The 20775-nt window shown below is 50.1% G+C and overlaps 1 protein-coding gene across 4 annotated transcripts in view; it reads right to left on the bottom strand.

Moving 5' to 3' along the window:
• Positions 1 to 20775, bottom strand: part of ARHGAP44 (Rho GTPase activating protein 44) — a 165815-nt gene that overhangs the window by 10512 nt on the left and 134528 nt on the right. For 2 of the 4 annotated variants that reach the window (XM_045083405.1, XM_045083407.1), the window contains exons 13-18: positions 18305 to 18385; positions 15742 to 15855; positions 15003 to 15094; positions 13656 to 13836; positions 3199 to 3216; positions 2245 to 2466 (exon numbers count right to left, since the gene is read on the bottom strand). In XM_045083405.1, coding sequence (XP_044939340.1) covers positions 2245 to 2466; positions 3199 to 3216; positions 13656 to 13836; positions 15003 to 15094; positions 15742 to 15855; positions 18305 to 18385 — 708 coding nt within the window. The remainder of the gene's footprint in view (positions 1 to 2244; positions 2467 to 3198; positions 3217 to 13655; positions 13837 to 15002; positions 15095 to 15741; positions 15856 to 18304; positions 18386 to 20775) is intronic. The other 2 variants (XM_045083406.1, XM_045083408.1) reach the window with 2 other exon arrangements.

The following is a 20775-nucleotide window of genomic DNA, read 5'->3' as shown; positions in this document are numbered from 1 at the left end:
CGGGGAATCTAGGGAGCAAGCAGCTGGCCCTCCCCGCCCACCTGAGGTGCTCCCCACCCACAGAAACGGCTATTTCCCTACTTGACCTTGCTGACCCATCCCCCCACCCCAGCATGGGTGCAGCTGACCCAGTGCGGGGGCAGTTACTAAGGAGCCCTAGATGGAGGTGGCTTGGTAAGGACACATTCAAGGACAGGTTAGTTCTGGGGACACATGACACAGTGAGCTGGGGTGCAAAGGGGCAGGAAGCAGCGCTTGGGGGCAGAGTCAATGCCAAGCAGGGGAGCAGGAGGCAGAGGCGAAGCCTGGCTGGAGAGCCACCAGGTCTGGCAGGGGCGGGCCTGGGGAGCAAGTCAGAGGGAGGGGAGGGCCTGCCATCTGGGGAGGGGGGCAGACAGGAATCCAGCAACTGGAGGAAACATCAACTGGGCTGTGAATGTCCAGAAAATAGAAAACAAAACAAAACCCCCCCAAAACAATGGAATATGCATTTGTACTGGGGAGAATCCATGTGGGCAGAGAAGAAGAATGGTAGAAGAACACGGGCACCCAAGGGAACGTCTCAGAGCTGGGTACCCCCCCCCAAAAAAAAAGACCAGTATGAGCAAAGGCAATGAGCTCTCAAATACTCTGAACCCGTGGGTGGTGCCCGGGCCCAGGAGCGACTCTCAGGGTTACCACGCATCTTTGAGATTCTGGAAATACCGGGGAAATCCATCTTGGAGGGGCGTTTTCTAAAAATAGCTTTTATAGGTCAAATAGCATTGAGCACTGAGAGTCGGCCCTCGGATGGGAAATCAGGACGAAGCCGAGAAGAGCACAAGAAGCAACCCCTCGCGGCAGTTCTCCCACTGGTTCAGGTCGTCCTCGGAGCCGCCCTGGCCCACAGCGATCGTCCTCTACATCTCTGCTGAACTTGCCCCCCCCCGCACCTGCCTCTTTCGAGGGGACCTGAAGCCCAGCGAGTGCAGAGCCAGGGCCCTTGTCCTCGAGCCCTGAGCTGGAGCCATCAACAACAGCCCAAGCACACCCACTGCCAGCTGCCCACTCCCGAACGCTGACTGTCCCATTTTTTTTTTTTTTGTCATTTCCCCATTTCACAGGGAAAATACTTCCTACTCACTAAAGGAAAACAAAAACAATAACAAAAACCCTGCAGTCCCTTCATGTAGGAAGCTGGCATTTGTGTGGACGTGTATGATAAAGATCGGGTGACGGGGCGCTATTAAGCATCCGACTCTTGGTTTGGACTCAGGTCGTGATCTCAGGGTCATGAGCAGGAGCCCTGTTTCGGGCTCCACACTCAGCATGGAGTCTGCTGAAGACTCTCTCTCCCTCTTATGCTTTCTCTCTCTAAAATCAATCAATCAATCTTAAGAGAAAAGATTGGATGAAAAGTTCAGCTTCCCAAAGCCTCCAAAAGGTCTTCAGCAGGCGCCCAGGGGGAAATGCTGTATCCCCATTAACAGACGCACAGTGGCCTCTGATTTGAAAGAGCTTTCCAGCTTCTCAGCTGTTTCAGGACAGAAGCACCCAGCGAAGTAGTCCTGTGCCTTTCCCCCTTCCAGGATGCCCCTGTCAAGAAGGGGCCAGATGACACCCTCTCTGCTGGGACCAAATGGCCATGTGCCCTGATTCCGCATACGGGGACGGGAACTGCCTTAAGGGCACAGGTCCCGCATTTTCTCTCTGGATGGACTCAATCCCCCATAAACATTCACTGAACCAGGAGCACCAGGAGCTCCCTCGCTTCTGCCCTGGAACAAATGGAAACACAACTGGGCATCACACCGCACAGGTGCCCAGGCCCCACCAGAGTGACCACATGACCTCCACTCCTTCCCTGATTTGCACCCAGGTAAGCAGATGGGGAAACGGCTCCTCTACCTTTAAGTAGAGAGGAGAGAAAGGGAGAATAACTTCAACCCCACATTTCAGAATCGGGAAGTCATTACGGCAGAAAAGGAAGGGGAGACCGGAGTTGGCAACTTAGCGCTCTCACGGCTTTCGTGAGCTGCCACCTTGCATACCCGCCGCAGGATGCTATTCTCGGGAAGCCGGGGCTCCATCTGACGAGCCGGGGTGGGGGAGAGCTGGGAATCACTCGCTGCATGCCAGCAGGATGCAGAAAGCCAAACACAAAGGCCCGGGAACAGGGAGGTGACAGCATCCATGAGGCCCGGAGAGGGCGCAGCCAACCCGCCCCCGCCCCGCACGTGCCTTGGCTGGCCTGGCTCCACTTACCTGGTCCGCTCGGCCCCAGGCTGGAGGCCCAAGCCCGATGGCGACAGTGAGGGCACTGCGGGGCCGTCCAGGGGCTGCTCCGGGAGGGGCGACGGCAGAGGCGCAGCAAGCTCGGCGGGCGGCGCGGGGGGCTGCATGGTGGGCGGGGCGCAGGACGCCTTCCTGCCGGCCGAGGAGCCTCTTCGAGCCACCCAGGACGTGTCCATGACCCTCACGCCCATGCTGGCGAGGGACACAAAGACACCCGCTTACCCACGTGTGCCCAGGAGCAGGCGCCCTCCCCCGCACAGCGGACACATTCAAGCACGTCCGCCAGGAGAACAGCAGCACAGCCTTAGCACCCTCCTGGGCCGGGGAAGCGAGGCTGGGCTGGGGCGCTGCCCTGCCCGGGGCTGCCCCGAGCCCCGCTGCACACCGGCAGCCCCGGCGCGCCTGGCAGCTCCGCTTCCACCCTCTGCCAAAGCCAGCTGGCCTCAGGATCTGCGTGTGGAATCCAAGCTTGCCCCAGAGCAGAATGCAGCCTTTCTGGGGCTCATTCCCTCCCCCAAGTGGGAGATGGAGATGGGCAGGGCGGGGGTTGAGGGGGAGCGGCAGGGGCAGCATCGCACTAGAAGGTGGCACTGACCAGCAGGAAACATCTAGACATCTGTCCTCCTCTTTGTCACTTGGGGTCTAGGACACAAGCCCAAGTCAGGACTCCTGCACTAGCCCCGGGACCCTGGCCGAGCTACAGTCTATGCAGGCCACACCCGCAGGTCTATGCGGCAAGTAAGGGGCTGACCGTGCCTACGGTCCCTCCGGGCTGCGATTCAGTTTTAACCACAGAGACCCTGCTTCCACTAAGTCGGCCAAGCAACCAAACACGGCACATTCACCCTCTCGCAGAGCTCACTAAAGGCATGGCTTGTTCTCAGAGATTTCACGTGGCCTCGTAGCTACCCGAGGATACTGTACCTTTGGATTTTCCTAAGGCTGCAGGGACAGAAACATACAGATATTAGTGTCAAAAAAACTATGCCTTCCTTTGGACACACGGGTTGTCTTGTCAAGGTCAGGGGCGGAGAGTGAGGCTTTTGCTGTGCTATGAAACGGATTCAGTTCAGTTGGCCTCTTTGAAGGGGCTCTTCTGCTTGAAGGGGCGAAGAAGATCCTATCCTTTGTTCCAATGTGAACGGACAGAGAAGCCGAGAGCAGATACTGGTGTGTGTAGGGGTAAGGGTGTGGGGGGAGCCGGTGTCCTAAGGGAGAGTAAAAGTCGGTGGAACTAGCCATCTGCTGGCTTCCCAGTTACATGGTTTAAAGATTATTCATTTTTTCCTCTGGTCTAGAAGCTAACTGGTACTATGGTATGAAGTCAAGATCCTCACCGACTGGTGATTGGACGTTTCTAGTACTAAGGGAGACACAGTCGTGCAGGAAGGAAACCTCCCAGCACCTGTGTCTGCCGTGTACAGACAGGCACAGTGGGGTGTGGGTATGGGGGTGATGGGGTGCTTACTCTGACCCTCACCCATCAGAGGCAAAGGGCTTGTGCACTGTAAACTCTGAGAAGGACATTTACCTTAGAGACCAGCAGTGAGATTCAACAAACCAAGAAAAAAGACTCAAATTTGGAGACTGGCTATAGCGGGTAGGATTTGGGTACTTTAAGGAAGCAAGCTGTGGGGTCCAGCCTGCAGAGAGATGGCAGTAATGCTGAGCAGGCACTGGGAAGGGGACAGCCTCCTGATGCTTTTCATGTCCTGCCATTGTTACTATTCCTCACCTCCCCTGTACGGCTTTGAGGAGGCACCTGGGGATTTGGTTGGGGGGCAGTTCCAGGGGTTGGATCTCTTTCCAAGACCCACTAGTTCTCAAGTCGTCATGGATCTGAGGACTCGCCACCAAAAAATAAGCACCTTCTACAGGACATCCAGAATCACTCTTGGGGGTCAGGCAAAACTTGGGGGCAAAGTCCGGTTGCATTTAAAAGGAGCTGCAAGGGACACAACTATGAGCTTCTGAATTTAGTGGGGTGAAAAGCGCCAAGGTCAATATCACCCCATTTTCCTTATTCTATGTTCTTAAGACCTTTCCATTTGGGGGTGGGGAGGGAAGCACCAGGGGGGCCGTGGGCTCCAGGATCAGGGTTCCTGGGGGGTGCCTTCTACTTCCAACGGCATCTTCAAGCATCAGCAAGCTCAGACACCAGACTCCCTGCTGATCTGGTTTCCCAAGCGAAGGCACCAGCTAGGGCATGGGGAACGGACTGAGCAAGGCCCGGGAAGTCCGCAGCAAAACTCAGCTACCAAGAACTAAGAGCTGAGCACAAGCTCCTGCTTTGACACAGGGACTGCTGTGCCATATGCAATCCCCACTCTCCCTGCTGAAATTCCTTTCTGAGGGGAGGCAGCACCTCTCCTTCCTAGTGCATGTGCACCAAACATTCGCAGACCTTTGGAAAAGCAATGCAAATCTTTACAGAGTGAATCAGTCACAAAGGCAGTGCTCCTGGGCGGGGCGGGGGGGGGTACTCAATGCATATTTGCTTTCAGAAAACAAAATTGGTATAAATAAGTGGAATATTGAAATGTCTGAATGTCTACATAATATCCAACCCGAAGACAAAAATTATAAAAAGGCTTGGCACACTGCCACAGAGCAGAAGCTATTCTAAGACAGGAGAACACAACCCAAAGGTTATACTAAGTTTCCCTGGGAAGAAGCAACAGTAGCCAGAATAAAGAAACTGTGTTTACCAAGAGAGGGATGAAAATGGAAGGGTAATTAATCAAGCACAATGGACTCCATGAGAAGTCACTGAGGCCAGCCTGGATGGCACAGATTTCCTGTGGCCCACTGCTTCCTGGAGAAAATTTAGAGGAACTGGTCTTCAGACCCCTATAGAGATGAACCCAGGGCAGAGCAAGAAGCCAGAGGCTGGGAAGCTCCAGGAAGCAAAGGGTTTGGAAATTAATAAGGAGGCAGGAGTATGTTCCAGAATCCCACAGGGGACCTCAGGGCAAGCCTCTCCTACAGCATTTTCTGGGTCCTGTGGGAGGTGGGAGCAAGGAAGCAGGAGCGGAGTGCCTGCACTGGCCCTGGGGTATCCACCTGCCTCCCACTCCTGTCTTTTAGGGTCAAAGAGCCAAGGGGGGCAGGGAATTCAGAGCTCTGAGCTACTCATCACTGAGATGCATGGGGGCTAGGGGGATGGACCCAATAACAATTCCTACTGACGCACAATCCGTCCTGCTGAACTCCTCCTCTGTATGGAACTCATCATAGAACACACTCTGTACCTTTCCTAACAGACTGTATCAGGGAACAAGTTCTGGAACCATCCAAGCCTCTAGACCCAGTTGAGACACTGACTTGGCAGAGCTCTCTCTCCATCTACAGAATGAGGCTAATACCTCCCATCCCACTTCCAGCAATGCTGTGAAGGTAATTTACAGTGACTGAGGGGCAAGGTACCTTTAGCACGCCCTCAGACCCTCACCTGGGGGAGGAAGCCAAGTGGCCACTCAAGGGGCCATGGTGATGGGTGAGGGTGTGCCCCAAAAGAAGTCCGTCTAGTTTTTCCAATGACATTTTATGGGATCGACAAGCTGGAGAACACAGAGAATCACAGGGCACCTTCGTGGAGGGAAGATAAAGGCTTGGAGCTGGATGGTGACGAGTTAGTTGGTCCTCTGTTCTGCTCACCCCAATGCTTCCGGGGAGCAGCGCCGCCCTCTGGAAGGAGGGATTCGGGGTCTGAATCCCAGATTTTCTCATTACTGTGTGACAGCGATGAGTTACCGAACACCTAGTTTCCTCTGATGGTTCTCTGTACAACCTCAGGGTTGTAAAGAACGAGGAAAACAGTATGAATGAATTACTGAGCACCTGCTAGGAAGCCAACAAGTGGTAGCCTTGACAATGATGCTTTGTCCTTGTAGGCGACAAGCAGATTTTTTTTTTTTTTTTTTCCTCATGGACAAAGACAGACAGTGAACCTAAGCCTACAACAAGCTGACAGGAGGGGGACAGAAGCGCAGGTGCAATCAGGCCAGCGGGAGATGGAGACTCTGGGAAACACCCCATCTGGTCACACCACCCAGCTTTATAGGATCTGCCACGAAACTGACATCCCTTCCTAATGAAACTCCAAAGATCTGGGGAGGAGGCAGTTCTCTGATAGCAGTAAGGGAAACAAACAAGGAATAAAGCTTCCTGGGTCTTCCAGGAATCTGGTGAGATGGGCCAGTGTGGGTTTCAGAGGAGGGGAAAGCATCCTTGGAGAATTCTAGGTGTAAGGAAGAAAAATAGAGAGGAGACCCTCTTCTTTCTTTCAGTCTCACCACCCAGCCCAGGGAAACTGGGCAGGAAAGAAGGGAAGAACCGGAAGGGTCTCATCTTGATTGAAAGGTTCTTTGGGAAATAAAACTTGTGGCGGGGAGCAGGAGTCAGGCAGAAACAGCGGCCGCCCTCCGTCCTACAGGAAGGCCTCTCACGTCCCAAGGAGCCTCCTGAAACCGTCCACGTCCTCGGCCAGTCTGTGCTGACTTTGGTGTATTTTGTGCTTGGAGAATTGGCCTGATTGCCCATGAGGGGGTCGGGCAGAGTGCCTCCTGGAGAAGCATGCCCAGCCATGTCGCGATCTTAAAAATGACATAATGTCACTCAAAAACCTAGTCCCTGTACTCGAAACAGCTGAGGTATCCCACAGCATTGTTCTGAATGCTTCCTAAGTAGAATTTTATTTAATGGACAGAACAAGGCCATTAGCTACTCGTTTTGCAGTTAAAGAAATGGAGGCATTCAGAGGGTCACTTCCCAAGGTCAAGTGGCCAGAATTGAACTTGGAAGAGAGCCCAAACCCTAAGTTCATCCTTTGCATGTTCATAACAGGGCTCTTTCACATTGGGGGGGGGGGGTCTTCTCCCACAAGGTGCGCAGACAAGGGGCTAGAAAGGTTAGACCTAGAAACGTCTCCCCTGATGTAGGAAAATGAAGCCTTGCTCTTACTGCAGCATGTGTAACCTGGCAGGCCACATGGGGAAAGCATTAAGATCCAGAACCTTAAAAATTAAGAGACAAAGGAGTGCACTGGTGGAAGGAGGGAGGGAGGAAGGACAGAAGCCCGAATCTGGAAGATGGAAGATCAGGCATCTACATAAAGAATGCATTTTTCCCAGAGCAGAAGTTTACTATGAACCCTTCTCAGGAATGGATCGTCAAGCATTAGGCAGGTGATTTTTCCTTTTCTCCCCTCTGTAGGACAGACATCTGCCACGCTGCCTTTGAATCCTGGTCAGGAATAATCCTAGCCAGAGGTACTAACTAATATACTGTTTTGAAGAACTCAAGTCTAGAGAGATCTGGAACGTTCCGATGGCTGTTCCAAAAAGCAGTTACATTTGGCAAAGGCCAGCCAGGATAGAGGAGAAAAGAAATGCATCTGCCATCAGACAGCCAGGAGCCTGGGGAATTTGGGAAGGTCCCCAAGCATCCACTGAAGACTTGTAAGTTCAGGGAATGTTTAAGATAAACTTGGGAGCCAGGAAGCAGTGGCTGGGGTTTGCGGGGTCCCCAGATGGTGAGGGACAGGAAACCTAAAAATCCTAAGACTTAGCGCTGGCTACACTCACTCAGGAAAGGCCAGAATCAAGTAATTTCCAGTTCCTCTGGGGATAAATAATTCCTTTCTTAAATACATAACAACAAAGCTTCTTCACCTCCCCAGTACGAATAAAGGCTGGCCACATTTCGCAGACTTGATCTCAGCACCCACAAATGTGTCAATCCTGGTGATGCGGAAGCCGAGCTGGGGCCCCGGGCTGAGAATATACCTCTAACAAGGTCCATTTGGTCAATGCAAACCCAAAAGAGGAGTCAAATTTCCCAGTAACCCAGATGACTTTCTAGGTAAGCTCGTCTTCACACAGCCTGAGGCTCTATCTGAAATAAAATTGTTGCAACCAGGTGTCCACGGCGACATGCCTTTCGGGGTCACAGTCTCTGTGTGCTGCCCATCCTCCTCCGCAGGCTCAGCAGAGCACCCTAATATCCGCAATTACAGGCCTTTGGAACCCTAGTTCTGGTTGTCAGGTGACCACGAACTTTCTGATTTAATAGATCTGGGAAAGGAAGCATGCCACAGCCACCTTACAAGGATTTGTGACCGTGATGACATGTTAAAGACTAAGAAGTCATACACTACGTGAACTGGTTTCTGTGTGCTGAATCGAGTTTTCCGAGCCCATCAGACCCCAGGTTTCCATCCCCTCCCAACCCAACATGACCAACAGTGCAACTAGTTGTACACAGAGCCCCTTTCACATCGCTTTGGGACCTTCTCAATTAAAGGCCCTGTTCCAAAGTGCTGGACATCGAGATGGAGGTCCAGATGGGTGGGACAAGACCCATTGCAGAGCAGGTGTCCAGCACAGGCAAAGGACGTGCGACACAGCAAACTGAGCTCTAGGGTAGACCGGTGGCTCTGGTGTAAAGATCCCCATAGATTTTGGGGTTGCAGTCAAGTGGGTCTCAGAGGACCAGACAGCTGTGCGACAAACAAAATGGCGGCAGGCATGTCAGGTTTGGAGACTTGAAAGAGGACTGAGCATTGGTCTTCTGATTATAAAAAGCCAAGGCCACTGGGATTTCTTTGGGCAGATGCCATCCTGCTGGGACTCCAGAGGCTAGGACTGAGCTGGCATGGTGGCATGGATGTCAGCCAGCAGGGTGAGAGTAGAGAGCATGGGCTGGAGCGAGAAGGCAGCAAACAGGCAGCAGGGAGACTGGTGTCTATGGGATGGGCAGTGGTGGTCCCAGTAGGGTCTCTGAAGTCTACAGCTGGCAGCGGGCAGGGAGTGGAGACAGAGAGGAGTAGAAAGGGGGAGGATCAGAGCCATCGGGAAGATGTGAACGAGGAAGGACAGTCCATCAGTCACATAATTTCTCTTCGTGCCTCTAAGTGCAGCCCTCTCAACCATCCCAGCTGAGTTTCTTGAGACCAGGCCGGGGACATGGCCAATGGGAGGCATCAGACAAATGCTTAGGGACTATGGGTCCTTCCTGGCGGATGGGCAAGAGAGTGCAGACATCTTGTCCAACTCTTCAGAAGACAAAAGGGCTTGCACAAAAAAAAATGTTTGATGGGTCCAGGGACGGCATTCTGCCGTTGTCAGAAAAATAAAAAGGATCTGCAAGGTTATTTTCATGTATTATTTGGGACAAAGAATCCATGAAATAGATGTCGCTATTTTATAAAACAAAACAAAAAGCCAATACAAACAAGGTATGAAAAATATATAGTAACCTGTACCCTCAAATTTCCAAGTCAGAGCTTACGCAGAGTGTAAGAGCACGGGGTGTGAACTAATCAATACTTTGTGGTTCAGAGTGTTGGCACAGTCAGGACAGCCCATATCTCACACCAACATCCAAGGGCCACAGAAAGAAAGTTCTGAAAATTTTTTTAAAAAATTGTATCACTGCCAAATTCAGATTGGCAAAATGTTTCTGTGATTCAGTGCTTCCCGACCCTAGAGACACATGAGAATCAGCCAGGACACTTAAAAAGTACCAGTGTCTGAATCCTAGCCCAGGCCAATTAAGGCAGCCTTGAAGAATGGGGTTGGGGCCACCAGACGGCAGCCTTTTTTTTAAAAAAGCTTGTTCTACCTTTTGTTGCATAACGAGCCACCCTTGAAACGAAGCAGATTATTTATCTGGGTCACAAATCCACACTCTTGGCAGAGTCTGGCAGGCACAGCTGTGTACCAAACACAGCATTAGCTGAGAAGCTTCGGCTTGGCGAGGAAGGCTCTGAGACCATTCCCTCCCAAAGCTGGTAAGTGGGTGCTGGCCGTCAGCTCGGTGCTCAGCTGGGGGTGAAAGCCGGTGACTTTAACTTGTCTCCGAGAGGCTGCCTGGGTTCCCACGCAGCAAGGTAACTGTGTTTTAAGAGTGAGTATTCAAGAGATGCACGCATAATCAACAAGGCTCTGTCTGACCCAGCTTCCAAAGTCCTAGCACGTCACTTCTGTCACATTCCGGTAGATCAGTCAGTCGCTGAGGCCAGCCTGTAGTCCAAGGGAGTGCGGTTAGATTTTGACCCTCAGGGGGGAGAAGGACCAAGCACCTGCTGCCATTTTCACCACAAAGCTCCTGGCATATGGAGGGAGGTATCAGGTCCCGCGGCTGCTGTAACAAGCACCACAAAGTTGGTAAATGACAGAAATCTATTTCCTTCCCATTCTGGAGGCCAGAAGGCCAAAATCAGCAGCAATTAGCTGAAATCAAGATGGCAGGAGGGCTGTGCTCCCTCCAGGCGCTCCAGGAGAGAAACTGTCTCTTGCCTCTTCCGGCCTCTGGTGGCTTCCGTTCCTTGGCACGCAGTCACATCCACATTCTTAAATCTCTCTGTTCTGCCTTCACATTTTGCCTTCTCTGCATGTGTATATCAAATCTCTGTCTGAATTTTATAATATATGAGATTGCAATTAGGGGCCTCTCCAGTAATCCAGAGTGGTCCCCTTAGTTTATGGTCCTTCTTTTAATCACATCTGGAAAGACCCTTTTCCCAAATAAGGTAATAGTTATAGGTTCCAGGGTTTAGGACCTGCTGCTAGCTTTGGGAGGGAGGCATTATTCTGTCAATCACAGTAATGAGAAAGGTGAATGTGAGCTCTAAATTCTGCCTCTAGGTCTTGCTCAAGAAACTCCATTTCCTGAGTCATCCTTAATCAAAAGCAGCAGGACAAAGCCTGGAGCGGGGGCAGGGAGTGAACCACTTTGTATGAGATCTTGGATATAAAAGCCATCACCAGGAAAACGATGTACAATTTTTTTTTTTTTAACTTGACCAAAATGCTTTCATAGTGGGCTTTAATTTGTCAGTGTTTCAAGAGGGTAGTCTGAAGACTTTACAATGTGTCTCATAGATCTTAAGAGCTCCGAAATGGGATAAATGCAGAGAATTCCCTTACTATTGCAAAAATAGCACAAGGGCCTTCCGCTGGTGCAAATGGCTGTCTTCTCCCCTGAGAACACTTCCAACTGTAGGTTTCTGTTTCTGGGAAAGCTGGTTAGAAATTGATCATCTGCAAACTCACTGTACCTTAAAGCACCCAGGCCAGTGCCCCAGACAATGGAGCAAGGGTGCCCTTACACCATTTAAGCCCTCCACGTCATTTAACGTTTAATGCAGGTTTTAAGATACATAAACTATATCCACTTAGCTTGCAAGAGCAATTCTTGCAGCACAGCTCTTCAAGTAGATGGTGGCGGTTCTGGCTTTAAAACAGAACAGTGTATGGAACGGGCAAATTATTTGCAAAGTTCTTGAATGACAGAGAGAGGTGGCAATTGCTTAACAAATCACCATTCAAGGGGCACCTGTGTGGCTCAGTCTTTTAAGTGTCCAACTCTTGATCTCAGCCCAGGTCTTGATCTCAGGATTGTGAGTTCAAGTCCCGCATCGGTCTCCACGCCCAGCATGGAGCCCACTTAAAAAAAAAATCATCATTCAAGTTTTTTGCCTCTGCCTGCGAACTCTGCGGAGTCAGCAGACTGGACTGCCCCAAGATTCCGCAGCAGTAACTGTCCCATAGGTGGCAACCGGATTGCTTTTCATGGGGTGCTGGGTATCTGATAGGGTCTGGCAGGAAAAGGACAGAGCAGCACACCTCAGGTGCAGAAACACTAGGGCCAAAGCGGTTCTCCAAAACCCAGCTGGGACCAGAATTCATCCTCCGGGGTATCTTCTCAGCTAGACATATTTCTCAAAGGAACAGAGCTGCTTAAACTGAGATTAAAAACAAAATCTGAGGGCCTTGCTAATATGCGCTCCTCTCTCTTTCTGGATCTCTCTCTCACCATGCAAAGATCAGACTCAAAGCATGCTCCTTTTTAAAAACTTAAGGAGGGGGCGCTGGGGTGGCTCAGTCGGTTAAGCGTCTGACTCTTGATTTCGGCTCAGGTCATGATCTCAGGGAGGGTCCTGGGATCCAGCCCCGCCGTCCTAGAACTCTGTACTCAGTAGGGAGTCTGCTTTGGGATTCTCTCTCCCTCTGCTCCTGCCCCCAGTCTCTAATAAATCAATCTTCAAAAAAAGATTGAAGGAATTTCCCCCTATTCTCTCTGACATCTAGGAATTTCTAGTGTTTCTTTCCTCATTAGCTGGAGCATAATCAACAGCACAGAGCCCCCCTAACCCCCACACCAAGGGTCTCCGCAAAGTAAGGAGACAAGCGGGGATCCATCATCCCAGGACACAGGTCCAGGTCCCCGATGCCAACCTCCACTCAGAAATCAAGAAGGTGAACAGTTAAGATGCACCCCTACAATTCTTGGTTTTCAACCTCCCCTCTGAGGCTCTTCAGGCCATACACCTTATAAGCAAGCCAATCTTTCTGGCTGCCTTGAGACGGGTCAGGGAGGCAGAAGGCAGCTCTCCGAATCTCTGTTATTCCCATTCAGGGCTTTCTGGTCCTGGTCCATTTTGAAAGAGCAGCCGCTGAATTCTGTATCCCAGCAGCGATTTTTAATTCTTTACACCATGGACCTGCTGGAGCAAACAGTGCAATGCTGCTTCCTTCTGCAAGACGCAGCGGCTGACGCACTGAGCTTATGGGGCACTCTCGATGCACACACTTTGGCTGCCCTGGCAGGTGCTCCCCACCAATCCGCTGTGCTCGTTACAAAATCTGTTGATGCCCGTTTTGTTTGTTTCAGGACTCACAGTACACAGTTACACGTCCTGTAAGCGGATGTGAACAGGAGTGTCGAGAGGGTCGTTCCCACGCAAATTAGGTTGAATGCCTTTACGAGTCTCGTGGCGCCTACATCATAGGGCCTGCAGGTATCAGTCATAGGAGATGAGCAGAAGTCTTAAACACTTAACAGGAATTTTACATTCTTGCTTCAAGGTTAGGTCTGCTCTCTGTTTCAGGGAGACTGAACCTGACAAGTTCTGAAGATAAAACATTCAGCTACGGTTCGAGGATAGGCTTACGCCCGAGCGTTGCTCAAGAACGGGAAGGAGCAGGGCCATCATCGGTGAAAACCATGTGGGATTTGACAACTGACACATGTTCATACATTTTGAGTGAAAAAAAAGTATTCACCTATTTCTTTAAATTCCCTTTGTTGGTCAACTTTTTTTTTTTCCTTGTGATGAAAAGTAATCAGTACGGATCACAGCCATCAGCTCAGAAGTCTGCACTTACCTCTGCCCCTAGAGCCAGGGAAGCAAGCTAAGGGACTCAGTCACAACAGTCCAGAGCAAACACAGAGGAGGAGGCGACAGCTTATTTGCTACAAATCGCCTATACCACTGCAGAGAGTGCAGCCTAATCCCGGCAATCCGGGCTGGAGATAACCCCCCACCTCTCCCCCCTCTGCCCCCCCAACGCTGACAAAGGGACACTGGTTCATACCCATCCTTTTTGTAAAACTCCAGCATCATATTATCCGTGGCGACGCTGAGGGGCCGGCGGGCCTGCTCGGGCTGGCGCCGGTCCGCGGGATCCATGTCTGGGGAGGGCATTGAGCTGTAGTTGGCGTTGTGGTTCACGTGTACGGGACTCCCGTAATTCCCCGTGATGTTGAACTCTATCTCTGCAGGGAAGAGAGAATGGGTGTATGCGATTTATTGGTCACACCCTTCCTGGCCAGGAGAGAGATGACCACGCGTGGCCTGTCCTCTCCACTTTACCTGTAGAAAATGGTGTCCTGTGGTTCAAGATTAGGTCACCTGTTAATACGAATTCATCCTAATATAATTCATCATATTAGCAGGTGAACACCAGTGCTCACCTATCACATTAATAGCATTAATATTAAATAAAACAATTTCTTTTTATGATTAAAAAAAATTTAGGTAAAGAGGAACAGGTGGGTACTTTCTGAAAAAGGCAGAGCAGTCTTAATCAAATCAGGAAAAAGGGCAAGACCCACTCCCACCACTGTTATTTAACACTATTGGAGAAGTGCTGGCCAATGGAGTAAGACAAGAAAATTAAGTAAGAGGCAATATTATTTATAGGTGATGACATTACCTTTCTGGAAAACCAAAAAGAAAACGTTAAAAAGGACTGGAAACTAGAGATTTCACCAAGGTCACTATGACTGTTGGCTGTCAAGTGACACTCGGAAGTATCCCTTTCCCTCCTGGCCACAACCTATGCACCTGCAATGGCAAATGAGTCTGCTCACGTGCAAACTCTCAGAATTACGCCTTACACTCCTACTTCCTTTACTTCTTTATCCTGATCTCCCACCCTCACCCAGCTGTGTCAACAACAGAACTCTTAGGACATTAAAAGTGAAGAGCGTTCATGGTCAAAACACCTGAACCAAGGAAAGAAGATGCATCTTCCTCCCTGTTAGATCAGCTCTGACTGATTGCCTCTGATGGACAGGGCTCAGAACGGTTAACATTTCATCCTCCCACCACACCCATCTCAGGTTTATGTGGTGTCTCTGAGAGCAGGCGAGCTCTCTTTCCTTTCTGCTCCAGCATTTCACGATCTGTAGATTTGAAGACACCACGGTGTGGATCTTAGACCAGTAAAATCCACAAACATGGTTAGTGCAAGCAGTGTCCATCCTGTGGCCAGAATGTCGCTCAGTCAGGTATTAGACGGTAAGAAGCTACCATGACTCATGCAGATGTGCAGGAAGATTAATTATAAACGCCTTTGATTGCAAAGTTCTGAACTCCCAGTAATACTCTTATTCTTTCCCCGACTCTCCCACCCCTGGATCTCAATGCCACCACATACCCCCAGGGAAGAACCAGTCTGCATGCTGGATGATGGGCTCGATGATCCCAACAATCTGCAGTGAAACCGTCGTCATCATCTCTGTGATGTTCCTGCGAGCACAGAGCAGAGAGAGGGCAGGACCAAGTTACCAGCAGAGGTAGCAGAGAGGCACGCCTGGCCTCACAGCCCAGGAACGGCCCCTGACCTTAAGCCTTCCGACCTAGGGCTAAGAGTATGCTTTTCCTTCAGAGGGACACTTCAACTTTCTGAACCTCTCTCTCTCTTCTACAGAATGGGGTAGCCAGAGAAGGCCTCTTTAAGGAGATATGTAAATGAGTAATATACATGGAATCACCCAAATCACCAAGTATTAGGCAGCTTTCATTGTGAGGAGTGATTCTCACAACTGCCAGACTCATCCGCTTTCCAACTGTTCTCCCTTTCGGGACGGCCCTCCGTCCCTGGCATCCAGATTCTGGGATGTCTGCTCTTCATGGACCATCAGGAAGGCCCGGGAGGAACTTGCCTGGCCCACTGCGGACTTAGATTAGCTCAGAGAAGACCCTCGCTGCAGGCCTGCAGCTCTGACTATCAATGAGAAAGATCTGTAGAATTCTGGGTCTTCTCTTGCACCTAAAACATGAGCAGGCCAAGAGAGAAATAGGACTTGACAAATAAAAGAGGCCTACTGTTTATCTGGGGCCCTGGCTGTCCTGCCCATATGCTACCCCATGCAAGTTCCTCCCTGTGCACTCACCCTTCCGCTTGCGGCCACAAGAGGTTGGGTCCTAACACAATTGCCATGTTACTGGGAGTCATCTTGTTCACATCTTGATATTCTGATAGTTTGGATAAAAATTTGATCAAGTATCTGAAAGGAAGACAGAAGCACCAGGTTTGACTTGGGCTCAACCCCAGCGACGTTTCACCAGCAGAGGGCAAAAATTTCTCTCACTGCAGCCTATCTTGCGGACGAAGAGACGCATACATCCCGCATTACAACGAAGACGAGTAACGTGCCAAGCCATGAGAATGCTTGAAAAACATACTCTGATCTCATTCTGCTACATGTCAACATCTGTATCAGTGAACCCTGGCCAGAGAAATTCCCCATCTTTCCTTCTGACTCAGTGTCTAGAGACCGAAGCCCCTCCTTCTTTTCAAACCTCAGTCACCTGCTACCCTCCCTGGGTGCAGACATGAGGAATGAAGTGTCCAGGTGTCATCAGCAGGAAGCTCTATAAGCTAGGGGTGGTGTCCTCCCGGGATTAACCTCCGTGGGGCTTTGAGAGCTAATGGAAAAAAAAGCTAAACATAGATTCAGCACATGAGCCAACAATGCACTCCCAGAGACCTACCCAAGAGGAATTTGCCCCCACACAAACTTGCACACAAATGTTTATCACAGCAGTGTTATGCAAGCCAGGCAGAAAGTGCAGACCATCCAAAAATGCCCACAAAGGAGGAAAGGATAAATAAAACATGGTCCAGCCATACAATGGAATACTATTCACCCACGGAAAGAAACAAGATATTGACACATGCTCCCGCATGGATGAAACTTGAGGACATCATCCTAAGTGAAATAAGCCAGACATAAAAGACCACATGTTGTAGGAGTCCACCCGGGTGAAATGTTCAGCAGGGACAAATTTGCAGAGATGGAAAAGGTGGATTCGTGTCTGCCAGGGGCTGGGATGGGGGAGTGACTGCTAACGGGAACAGCGTTCCTTTGTGTGGTGAGGAACGTGATCTAAAGTCAGTGATGACAGTCATGCAACCCTACACACATACGACGGCTACATCGCGCACTTTAAAAGGACACGATGTTATGTGAATTACAGCTCAAGGAACTCCTGAGGAAGCCGTACGGTAAATCGCTCTTGGGAATTTTTTTAAATTGCAAAACATACATAAAGATTACTACTTTAATCACTCTTAAGTGGATGGCGGCATTACAGTCAGTAGCACGAAGGACTTTCACACTGTACGGAACCGTCATGCCATCCATCTCCAGATCCTTTTCAGCTTCTAGAACAGACTCTCTATACAAATCAAACACTCTCCTCCCAACCCGTGCTCCCCTCCCCCAGCCCCTGCTCCCTCACCCCTTCTGTCTCTGTGAATGTGCCAACTCCAGGTTCCACACGGACGTGGAATCATACAGTATCTGTCCTTCTGGGTCTGGCTTCTTTCATTTAGCACCATGTCCTTGAGTATTGCGTCATATATATATTTTGTTTACTCGCCCAGTGATGGCCGTTTGGGCTGTTTTCACCTCTCGGCTATTACGAGTGATTCTGTCACACACAGGAGCGTACAAGTATCAAGTCCCTGCTTTCCCATCTCCTGGGTCTATATATACCCAGAAGTGGCGTGGCCGGATCGGATGGTAATTCTATGTTTAATTTCTCAAGGGCCCACCATACCGTCGGCTGCTAGAATTTTGAACGGGGAAGCAGAAATACTCGGGCAGATGGCAACAGGGGCTGAAGCTGGGAGTCTGCGTGTAGGGAAGCATGGAGGGGGGCGGCAGGGGGGCGGCAGGGCTAGGAGTGGTGCCGGCAAGCTGAAGGAGGAGGAAGCAGAGAGTGTGAAGGTGCAGAAAAGATCTGTAGAGGAGCGGGAAGTAAAATCCAGGGGTGGGCGGAGGAAGAAAAGTGAGAGAGAGAGAGAGAGAGAGATGTGTGGGCCAGAGGCGGTGAACGGTGGAGCACGAGAAGGTACTCTTCTGGCTCCTTCTCCCTGTAGATGAGCTCAAGGACACTTCCGCCAAGCAGCTCCAGCCTTGCTCAGCTTCTCCCAGCTGTGCCTGAACACTTATCTTTACAATAAACCCACAATATCGGGGAGCCGGACTGGCTCCGTTGGTTGGGCGTCTGCCTGCCGGGGTCCTGGGATCGAGCCTCACATCAGGCTCCCTGCTCAGGGGGAGGTCTCCTTCTCCCCTCCCTTTGAGCCTCCCCCCCGACTCATGTGCTCATCCTCAAATGAATAAATTAAAAAAACCTTAAAAAGATAAACCCACAATATCTTAAAAATACCTTGCATTTATCTTTGCTTCTTACACATCTGAGAACTCAACTGAATTAGCCAACGGTTTTCCAGAGTCACATAGCGCTTTCCATTCTGTCCTTGTCAATATAGTAATTAACAACCTCGCAGGGTCGTCTGAGGCTCAAAGGAGACCATGTGTGTTAACCAAGATCGGTGCCCCCTAAAATGCCGCGCATGCCAGTTACCACGACCTTTTGCCAGGAAACTGTGTGTGTGCGGCTTAAATAACCCTGACCCCGGGTCTCTAGGATCCGTCCACTTACCGGATGTTGTTGTGATTGGCCTTGGGCAACTTTTCACAAGCATTCCACAGAGCCTGAAGCCTCTTGTCTTGCTCCTGAATACTGGAGAATAAAGAGGAAAGCCGCTGGTTGAGCAGGGATTGATGAGATCTCACTGGCAATTGTACTAACCAGCCAAAGAATGAGAAGCCAACATTGCAAATGACCATACCAGTGAGCCATTATCAGCCAAGTGCTGAGTGACACCTATTTCCCTTTCTGTGGCCCCTGTCTTGCCCTGCAAACTGCCGTGGTACGTGCCACAGGTCTCAGGTGAATTCAGGGCTGTGGAGTTGTCAGGAGGAAGATTCCAGCACAGAAACCAGGATACGACATACCAGTCAAGAGAGCTCAACCCACTTTCACACCAGGGGGCAGCCTGTTGTCTATTCAATAAATGGTATTTAAAGTTCCTTGGCATCTGACACATCACAGGTGCTCAAAAAATACCTTTGAATCAGTACATTACATGATCTCGATATACACATAAGAAAATCTGACCTTCAAGATCTAACTCAGAGATGGATGATTTCCATGAACCAAAGACTGTCCCCTCTGCAAAAGGTCTGCTCCAAGGGTTTTTACTTTGATCTATTTTTTAATAAGGCCACTAGGAATTAAAAGAGATTACTTATAGGACTACATTTTTTATACGCTTTTCGTGAAAATCTACAAGGCATACATGGTTAGGAAGGTCTTTCTGCTCAAAGAATCTTCTCCAGAAAAACACTGGCAGGGTGAGCGCTCAGCTGTGAGCCCTTAACCTGGGGCCCAAGGCAGGGTGGTGACCAGCACCCACACACGTCATTACTGTGTACCCACAGGTCCATCCACAGATCCTGGCCAAGGGGAGAAAAATCTCTCTTTTCCCTCAGTTCAGCTTTGAGAAGGGGTAACCATCCTCCAAAACACACTTTTCCTAGGACTGTGAAGTGCAAATCAAATGAGCCACTTAGAAACGGAGAGGTTAACAGATCGTATTTGTGAAGTGGCTTCAATTTGACCAAAGGCTGGACAAGGAGGGTTTGGTACAGGGAAGCCATTAAAGACCCAGCTCCATCCTGCCCATGATCATGTGCCAACTACCGACTCTCTCCATAACCTCGCTCTCCTCATCTGTAAAATGGGCTCACAGGACGACCTCCCACCCAGAGTCAGCACGAGCAGTACAAAGGGGACTCTGTATGAAGGGCTCAGCAGAGGGTCTGGTTGATCTCAAGCTTTAAAATCAGCACCTGAGGGGAAAGGGCAGATGCTGCCAGGACTTGGCTAGATCCCGATGCCCCGGCTGTTCTCCCTTCTCTGGCTCCTCTAGCATCAAGATCGAGTATACAGTCCAGAAATAAAAGGGATGGTTTCCATCAGCAGTTACGCTCTCATTTCTCTTCATCGCTAGGACCACTGAGGGGCTCTAGAGAGACGCGAAGTGCCATAGGTAGGCACGTGGGTTCCAGGCCAGATCCCCTGGACTCGACTCCTCATTCTGTCATTTATTAGATGGCAGGTAACCTGGTGACATACCTGCTCTAGGACCTGTCTTCCTCACCTGTAAGCTAGGGAGCACAGCATAACCTGCCTTCAAAGGGTTCGTTCCTGTAACAATTAAATGAGTTGAAAGCACCTAATGAGATCAGAGCAGTGACAAGTCCCTAATAAACACTGGACAGAGGCATCGCTCATGGTCAATATCATCACGGAGCTCACACCCACGCTCCACCAGGAGATGCAAGCATGCCAGGTAAATGGCCAGGCTTTTCCGATGCGTAGCCTCTACTCCACCTTGGGAAAAAAACACACAAAAGAACCCACAAAAAAACAGTGCCCCACCACACGATGGGAGCTAGCTTCCTTTCTCTAACGCCACACACAGAGCCTTCTCTCGGAGGTCAGCTGCAGAAACCTACAGACGCACATATGTACTCGAGCATTCCTACTGAGGGCCTAAGCTGGCTGTGCCTTGAGACAAAACCTGCTACGAGAGAGCTCTAGAAATCATGTCCCATCTCGGGCACCCTGCGGACCAGATGTCAAGTTTTTATATTAGCCATTAATGGGCCATGATTAACATCTTTTTAACGAGTACAAGTAAGAGTCAAGACCCTGTGACCCTCCCCTTGTTCTGTGCTTCTCTTCAGAAGGAATCATGATGATCTGCTTGTGTGAGCCCTTTCAGAACCTTCTATGCACTCATGCATATATAGAGGCACTCCTGCAATTACAGGGTTTTGAGTGTGTTGTGTTTTAAAAAAAGCAAAACAGGATATTATATGTGTCCTTGTTAACTTGTTTTATTTAACTAAAAAGTAAGTCTCCCCATCTTTTTGTGTTAGCAGGAATAGCTCCACCAGGGTTTTCCAGCGTTCCAGAGTATGCCACAGTGTAAATACGCCGTGATTTATTTACTCATGCCCCTGGTCCCCAACCAATACAGCTTTAACAACATCCAGGCTTTT

Source organism: Mustela putorius, unplaced genomic scaffold, assembly GCF_011764305.1.
Source record: "Mustela putorius furo isolate JIRA1106 unplaced genomic scaffold, ASM1176430v1.1 tig00000695_pilon_pilon_pilon, whole genome shotgun sequence".
Classification (NCBI taxonomy): Eukaryota; Metazoa; Chordata; class Mammalia; order Carnivora; family Mustelidae; genus Mustela; species Mustela putorius.
The sequence above is the reverse complement of the archived record's forward strand: the minus strand, read 5'-3'. Positions and strand labels throughout refer to the sequence as shown.